This window comes from Ambystoma mexicanum, chromosome 9 (genome assembly GCF_040938575.1).
Source record: "Ambystoma mexicanum isolate Mex_15411 chromosome 9, UKY_AmexF1_1, whole genome shotgun sequence".
NCBI lineage: Eukaryota > Metazoa > Chordata > Amphibia > Caudata > Ambystomatidae > Ambystoma > Ambystoma mexicanum.
Window position 1 is genome coordinate 531,112,587 of NC_090931.1, and position 8,957 is coordinate 531,121,543.

Sequence of the window (8,957 nt, forward strand, 5' to 3'; positions counted from 1 at the left end):
AGGGTCTACAGTCGGCGCATTGTGCCTCAACAAAGTAGAAATACTCATTTGCATATAAATGTGGTCCCGCCCACAAGGATAATCCGGCACTAAAATGCTATTGTTTCTACAATCTCCTCTGAACAAGAGAACACTTTTTCAATATCTGCATCTCTCTCACATTAATCTCAAGTCAGTTTCCTAGTGCACGCATGTTTCCCAGTCTCTCTTTCTGTATCTACGTCTCTCTCACATTACTCTCAAGTCAGTTTCCTGGTGCATGCGTGTTTCCCAGCCTCCAGTCTCTCTTTCAGTTCTGGCAGAACCGTTTTGTCTTCAGTCTCGCTTTCTGTATCTGCATCTCTCAAAATTACTTTCAAGTCAGTTTCCTAGTGCACGCGTGTTTCCCATTCTCTCTTTCTGTATCTATGTCTCTCTCACATTACTCTCAAGTCAGGTGCTTCCCACCATCTCTCTCACATTACTCTCAAGTCAGTTTCCTAGTGCACGCGTGCTTCCCACCATCTCTCTCACATTACTCTCAAGTCAGTTTCCTAGTGCACGCATGTTTCGCAGTCTCTCTTTCTGTATCTACGTCTCTCTCACATTACTCTCAAGTCAGTTTCCTAGTGCATGCGTGTTTTCCCAGTCTCCAGTCTCTCTTTCTGTATCTGCATCTCTCAAAATTACTTTCAAGTCAGTTTCCTAGTGCACGCGTGTTTCCCAGTCTCTCTTTCTGTATCTACGTCTCTCTCACATTACTCTCAAGTCAGTTTCCTAGTGCACGCGTGTTTCCCAGCCTCCAGTCTCTCTTTCAGTTCTGGCAGAACCGTTTTGTCTTCCTCTGGCTCCCTAAATCCGTCTCTTTTTCAAAAGCTGGCTCCATTGCCTCTATCTCACCCTCTTTGCTCGAGTATCCCCTCGTCGCTTTTAATTCCTCCCCTTTAAATTGTTTAGTTGTATTGAATGTGTTCTTTAATATCTGTATTGCCTGAAAAATAATATTAAGTACCATTGACAATGTACATAGGCACTCAGAGAAAACGAAATAAAAAAATAGATGTGGTTAAATTACCCTAACCTAATGGGATGCATCAATCCCAGCCCTGCCCCCAATTCAGTTTCCCTGCAGGAAAATGTTGTCTGCAGCTAGTGTTGAGCACACTGCGCTTTCTTTCATCTCTATCAGGCTTTGATCATTATGTGGCTTTGTAGGGATACCATGGTCTACGAGAAGGCCATGCCAGCTTCCATGCCAGACGCTTTCATGAATGAGCTTATTTTGAATTAAGGGTTTATTTTACAATTGTGGCGTGGCTTCTGCTACTCTAGTTGCACTGTGTAAAGGCAGGCACGTGTTCTGCATATAGCACAGAGGCCCACGCGTGTGCAGGGTCCCGGGTACAGGGGCCAGCACCTTACACACGGTTTTGTTAGGTGTTACCTGTAGATCGCTGGTGCCTCCCGAAGGCCCAGGAAACCTCGATGGAAGTCCATTTTATCCGTGCTGTCAGGGAAGCGGAGCCGTTTCAATCTGATCTAGTGTTTACGAACCTGCGAATGCGTCTGCGACGTGTCCGTGGGTGTTTTGCGGTGTTGGTTGCAATCGCAGGAGATCTGATATCAGACCCGAGGCTTCCACTGAGATCCTACCAAATACGAAAGCGTGGCCGCCAGGTTTTTTTAGGAAGACCAGCACGCAGTGGTTTACGTAATCATATTGAGCGTATAAATAAAAGGGCTCTAACCCAATGTAATCCAGTCCGTGCCCAGGGCGCTGGTAGAAGGCTGTTGCCTATAGAATGGGAATTGCAGTGCATAGGCTGTTGCCGAAAGTCCAATAAGCATGCTTGGCCCCTTATGCAATGATTGACTCTATACAGAATGCATCCCTCCCCGTTTCCTGGCCTGGGTGCGTGCACAATGCAGAGCGAGGCTTGTTGAATGAGTAAAGCTTTTGTGTGTATATGATATTAAGCTCAATAAGTAGCTTAAGTAAGACCACATTTACTAAACAAAGAAAATAGAACGAGTAGAACTTAACCTATGATTTGACGTACGTTTTACACTATTTTGTTAGCGTGGTAAATCGGCAATATATATATATATATATCCTGGTTACACCTTGTCTGGACCTCTTAAACGTGCACTGGCCGGGCTGCTAGTGAAGGGGTCATTCCGCTGTCCTCTCATAAGGGCCCATATAGAATAAAGGGCTTCCGTTTTTTTCGGCTTAATTATTACCCTAAATTAAGTACCGCAACGAATCTGATCTGGGGGGTTATATAATGAAACAATACAGTGGTATCTAGAGAGGGCCCTTATTGGATGAATAATGGATTAGGGCCCAGACATAACACAGCACTCCAGTGTTGTCTGATTAGAGACCTTATATGATAAACCACAGTTATATCAGAACTTGGACCTTATAGCATAGAGCAAGCCCAGGGTATCTGGTCCGACTCCTCATACACTGTATCGCTGCAGTGTTACATTATTAAGGCCTGTGGCCGTATGGCATTTATATAGTCTGCTCCCAGCGGAAGCATCCAGGGGGTTACAAGTAGGGCAAAAGGCTAGTAAAGGAGCTGGGGTTGGTAGGGACAGCCGCGGAGGGAGCGGTGCCTGGGGGCAGGCAGGCGCACTGGGCCCCTCTCTTTCTCTGTCCCTCTCTCGCACACCACACACAACCAGGTGCAATATCAAACTTTTAACATTCAAATAAAATAGGCTACTCGGCATAGTATGTATATACCTGCGGCACAATGTTGCAGCGTACGCCTCTTCCTTTCATATTGCAAAACCAGGAGAACCAGATGTCATGGCTCCCAGGGCACATATTCAAGTTTCAAGCTACTAGCCAGCCTACAAAATGTCATTTGCCACCTCAATTCTATACATGCACACCATTTCTTACTTGCCAAGAGTCCGCTTTTACTTGCCACTGGGTTGTGGCGAGTACAGTGTTTGCTACAAAAACCACAGAGAAATGCGAAGTCACTTCGTGGTGAGTTAAGAGGATGTGACCTTAGGCAGAAGAACAGAGGAGAGGGTAGAAGGATGGGGAAGTAGGGGGTGTGTGCAGCTGTAATACGCGTGAGATGTTGCACCAGGGGGCCTGTTCTACATATGCACATAATATATGCATGGAATGAATGGACTGCGGTGAGAGAAATACCCCTGTGTGAGGGCCACGTAGAACACATACTGTACCAAGTTGCCCGTTTTATTTGACTGTTAAAAGGATTTGCTTTGTACGTTATATATTTAAATATATCAAGGGCTGATTTACTAATCTAAATAAGTATATTAAGTTAAACTACATTTACTAAGATCAAAAAAATAACATAAGTAGAACGTAAGCTATGTTTTGATGTAAGTCGAGCTTAGTAAATCAGTCGGAGATGTGTATGTATATGTGTGCGTGTGGGCCGAGTGACTAAGCTAAACAAAAGTGTACAATAAATTAAATTTACCTAGCAAAAAAATCAGCCCCATATATGTCCCTTGGAGACTTGGGTGATTTTATCTGAACAGCCACTTATATCCAGAGACCCAAATTGTTTAACCCTTGCCGCTATAGGTGGTTGAAAGTGTTGTACAGGGAAAGGAAGCCACTCACCCAAGATCACACTAGCTGTTCCTGGGAAGCCAGGACTTGCAGCTCTGCACGAACTCCTATCGTCCATAGCTGTTCTTGCCACCTTTTCTCTTTTCAAATATTTATTTTTCTTTTGCTCTCTCCACATCTCCTCTTTTTCTCACATTCTTTGCATTTGCTACACTTTCGGATTCTTTTCCCCTCTTTCTTACTTTCTCCTTTTGTCTGTCATTTCGTCCCTTCCCCCTTTCCCGTGGCTTTTCTGTATTTCCTCTTTCTCTCCTTGGCTTTTCCTTCCGTTTTCTTTCTATTGGTCTTGTCTTTTTTGAATTGCCTCTCGGTTTCGGCCACTTCCTCTCTACAGCATGTCCCGTACCCTCTCCAGGTAAAGGCATGACAGAGCTATGCTCTTGAAGGCCGTGGGGTGTCAACTAAGGCCATGCCAGGACACGAGTGATAGAGACCAGTGTCTCTTGCATTACCAGCCATGAGTAGTGGGCAAACCCCAACGCACGACGAATCTCTATTTACTAATGACACACTCTGTCTACGTTAGAAAACCATTGGTGGGAAAGGAGTTTACATTGAGACCAAGCTACTTCAAGATAAAAAAAATAAAAATAAAAAAAAAATCCTTTTTCTCACCTAATTATTTGTCGGAATTTGACTGCACACCACTTTCCCTTTGTTGATCTAAATTCTGCCAAAGATTTCCAAATAATAATAATTTTAAAAAAGCAAACGGGCGGAGGAGGGCTTGCCACGGGTCATGGAAAGGGCTCTCGCTGGGACTGTCTTACAATCTGTCGAGGGGGGCCTGTGTCGCCGTTGCAAGGCGTCCTCTGGGTGGAAGCGATGTGGCCAAAACCGGTGGAGACCGGCCGAGCAGGAAACCATGTGGGATAAAAATGCAGATTGGAATTTTTTCAAGACATAAATTCAGTTTACCAATCCCTCGTGAACAGGGCCATGAATTATTTTTGTGTTGAAAGCACCTGCCACTGAGAAGCCGTTCTGGATTCTGCGTAAACACGTTAACAGGTTGATCTCCTGCATAGACCAAGCTGCCCCATGCTATCAGCTCTATGCCGCACACATGTAATCGTTGATGCTATTTCCTTTATGGTGGTGCTGTTCTGCGGCTGGCTTGCCGCCATTCCTTTGGCACCTGCTGCTGCTGAGACCTGGGAGCAGCCAACACGTTACAGGGTTACGTCCCTGGCATGACAACTCTGCCTTTTATCCTTCTGGGGCTGATCACCTGAGTAGCATGGAGTAGGGATTATAACACAATCTCTTGCTCGTAGAGCTTTGAAGCGACAGAGAAAGCGCTATATTAATATAGCGGTCAAGTAGGTCTATGGTGCCCCAATGCCACGCCCTGCGGCGAGCTTTGAGGCTATTAGCATTTTTTATTAACCCAGAAATGTAGCTAGCAATTCGAGTACAATACGGTCAGAGGACCAACAAGTTTCCCTCATGAAAAAACAAATTGAATCCTGACAAGATCAACTCAGCCTTTCAACCGCCGCAGGTCAATAGAATCATTGCCATTAAGTAGAGATTGTATTTCCCCATTGAGTGCCAGTTCAAACGGTGGTCTGCGCTACTTGCATTTGTGTTATTGGTACTGCTATTATAACTAGATCTATGGCCTGAACAGTACCCCATTACACCCTAATGTTCATTTAGATAGGTTTTCTGGTGGGAGAGGAGGGGCTAGCGTTATGAGCTGCCTTTCTTGAGAATTTGCCAATACTTGACAGTGCAGAGGTGTACTGGGAGAAAGGCTCCCCGCTTGCCTTCTACTCCGGATCCTGCAATGCATGTACTCACTAGCAGTCTCTGGAGTGAAGGCAACCTGGTATAAGCCCAAGGGTGAGGCCAGACACCATCCACCGATCCTGGCCTTTTGTACCAGTGTCTCTCAGCTGAGAACGTTCTCTTCATTCCACAATCCTAGTGCACACCCTTAGAGGTGGCAACCTTTATTTCGCAGGATTTTTTGAAGGTATGCAATCACACTGCGCCAGACACAGCACAATTTATTGTGTGCATAAATGCACAATATTTTAATTTTGACAAGGTCAGCCTGACACGTGTTTGGAGACTTGGCTCTTCTTCTGAGGCACAATGATTTGTCCAATTCTCATAGTCACAAATTGACTTATTCCAAAACATTCAATTCCACTTGTACCTGATTTAAATTTGTAGTTGCAACGAGACTCAATTTGAATTTAGCTGCCTTTCAGCATCTGAGCGATTTGAGGGATGTGACTCTCTAACCTTAGAGAAACCATTTCATGATCAGGGGTGGCCTACAGAGAACCTTTCATAATAGGATGAAGGGCCTACTGACCATAAATATGCCCCTCGTACATGGTGCAGTCCAATGACCAAAGAGTCTACCATTCATCATGATAGTGGTGCTTCTCCAAGGACCACAGCATCGCCACTTCCTGCCGTAATGGACGAAAGAGGACGGGGGTGCCCTCTACTAATCACAGAAACCGTCCCTCCTGACTGAGTAACGCCTCCTAATAACCATAGAGACACCATCTGATGATAGCATGGCTGTGCCATGCTGGCCATAGAGATATAAAGGTGCCTCCTACTGAGCGTACAGAGCGACGTTTCATGCTCAAAACAATACACAGGCCTTCTAACATTACATCGCAATACAGAGGTCAACTACAGGAGTGTCTTGTCGTCTTTATGCATGCATAAATATGTACTTTGAGTTCAGATAGAAAAGTTAGTAATTTTAATCAAAGCAACTTTTAGTGTTGAAACAAATTAACTAAATCTCTTTTTCCTTTTGCTTTTGCAGGGGATCCCAATGCCCACTTTTGGTGGCCTGTTTCCATATCCTTATACCTACATGGCGGCGGCAGCCGCTGCAGCATCAGCAGCCATGCCCGCCACCAGCGTCGCCAGTTCTCTGTCCCGGAACCCATTTTTGACCACTGCTCGCCCTCGCCTCCGCTTCAGCCCATATCAGATACCGGTCTCTATACCACCCAGCACTAACCTCTTGACCACGGGTATCCCGGCCAGCCTGAACCCAGGATCGGAGAGCTCCAAACCAGGCAGCAGCAGAGAATCCAGCCCCATCCCTGACCCCCCTAGCCACAAGACCAGCCATCAAAGGTCAGCCTCCAGCTCCCTGTCGCCCAAAGTGTCCATGAAAGATTCCATCAACGAACTGCAGAACATCCAGCGACTGGTGAGTGGGCTGGAGAGCCAAAGGGCGGTGTCTCCTGGCAGAGAGACACCCAAGTGACTCGACCCGCCTGCCAAGCACCCAGCCAAAAGGGGCTGAAAAGCACTGGGAATTTGTACAGCACAGATTAAATATTTATTTAAAAGGGGCAGCGATCAAAGATGGAGGCAAAACAATGATTCCTGTGATAGCAACCCACCCCCACCAATAGAAGGCCTCCAAAATAATAATGGCCCATCCCTGGACTCAGAATCCCTCATATATGGAAAATATGGAACTGGATCCGAGACTTGGACTGAAAATAATTGTTTGACGTCTCCCTGTGGGCTGCTCCCATGGGCAGAGAGCACATTTCCGAGGAATGTCTTGCATTGATTAGAGAGTGTACTTTCATTGCTTCGGCAAGACTTGAGAAAGAGGAGTGATGGGCTGGAATTGCACCTCTGCAGTGGAACGTGCATATCCTTGGTGAGACTGGACGGAACCTACGTAGTAAAACCTGTACCTTTACCCCGATTGTAAAGAGAAAAAGAAGAGAAACACCCTCAAAATAAAAGCAAAAAAGACCGAGCCTGGAGCTCCGAGGCAGACAAGAAAACCATCAAAATAGACACTTTGTGCACTGTCCGCTCTCACATGGGTGCTTCTGTCCTACCCGTGTACCAGAAATATTTATAAAATAAATAATGATTTGTGTAAATAAGCTATAAGGATCCCAGAATATGCAAATTCGTATTAATTTATTCAGAGTTGTACATGGTGTGTACATAATATGTAGAGTTTAACTCGATTGCATTTAATTTTTTTTTCACTTACATGATACCTATATATTGTAAATGGGGAACATATTTAGCTCTGTTGTGATTGAAGGCGACATGGGTTCTTTAACTGTGTTTTGTTGGTTATTGTTTATCCCTGCCTGTTTCCTAGGACAACCACGTGCCATGAGTCCACAATCAGAATCCAGCCCTCGAGGCACTATCCAGCTGACATGCCCCGTCATGTTATTAAGCAAAATGACAGGGCGGGGGAACAAGGAAGGCAGGAATAAACCTCAGGTTTTTATCTCCGCTCCAGTGCAAAATGAGTCAAGTAATGATGACACCACTTCCTAGGTTTCTTTGAGGAAATTACATGATTTGAAAAGTGCTGGTCATTCGGGTATCTTATCTGTTCATTTTTTGATGAATTCTCTCACATCTTTCAATAAAAAATAATGAACTACTCTTACGTTTCCTCTTCTATCTGACATGGAGCAGCTCTGCTTGGATTTCCTTCAAAATATAGATCAATATAGATCTAGTCTTTTTTCCCTTTCATTTTTTCAAATGACAATGTACTTGTTTTAATTGAATGACACATAAGCTTCTAAACGTTCCAGTAATTTAGCGACTTCCGTGAGAGGACATTGAATTTGGAAAAGTCAGGCCCAGGGATTGCTTGATTCATCGAAATATGCTCTATAGCAGCCCCGTGAAGACTGACTAGAGTGAAGGTGATTTTTACATTGTGGTTATGCGAGAGTAATGGAATAAAATACACCTTTAAGACAAATGCACACATTTAGATGCACACGAAATAAACCTTGCAGTACAATCAAGAGCATCCAAGTTCAGAGCTAAAAAATGACCAGTTAGAGGCAAGATAGTGATATCTCACGCTGGAATTGCCTGATAAAACAACTTGATTGCATGTGTGTGCGTTGATATGTCTATTTCCTTTCCCCCATTCAGGTGATATACTTTCTTGGATGAAATAGAAGTGATATAACACATTGAGTGCTCAAAATATAAGTTCTGGTGAAAGATGGTGTTTTTGTATCTCCCTCCTCGCATGTAAACCTAGGGTTCAGACGCTTGAGTTAGTGGGGTTATATTGTGCTTAGATTAGTTAAGAGATGTGATGGGGGAGGAAGGATAGCTCAGGGGCAACACGTTTGTCTTGGAAGCAAAACAATGCTGCGCACCACAGGCTTGAATTCCGATCCCGCGCTTAGAAACCACTCGTTGGTATTAAGCGTGTTATAAAAGGATAATTATATAATGTATGTAAGTGGTCTCATAGCGCAACTTCTACTATGCCTCCTGGTGCTAGAAGGCTTTGGCGTTGTTCAATGGACAATACCAAACAAGTCTGTAGGGGTGAGGCCAGCTG

At 44.6% G+C, this 8,957-nt stretch overlaps 1 protein-coding gene across 2 annotated transcripts in view; it reads left to right on the forward strand.

The window, feature by feature from the left end:
- TBX2 (T-box transcription factor 2) overlaps positions 1-8,028 on the forward strand; it is a 29,343-nt gene extending 21,315 nt beyond the window's left edge. For both annotated transcript variants that reach the window (XM_069615080.1, XM_069615081.1), the window contains one exon: positions 6,411-8,028. In XM_069615080.1, the coding sequence (XP_069471181.1) occupies positions 6,411-6,863 (453 nt within the window). In that variant the 3' untranslated portion in view covers positions 6,864-8,028. The remainder of the gene's footprint in view (positions 1-6,410) is intronic.
- Positions 8,029-8,957: the final 929 nt, after the last annotated feature.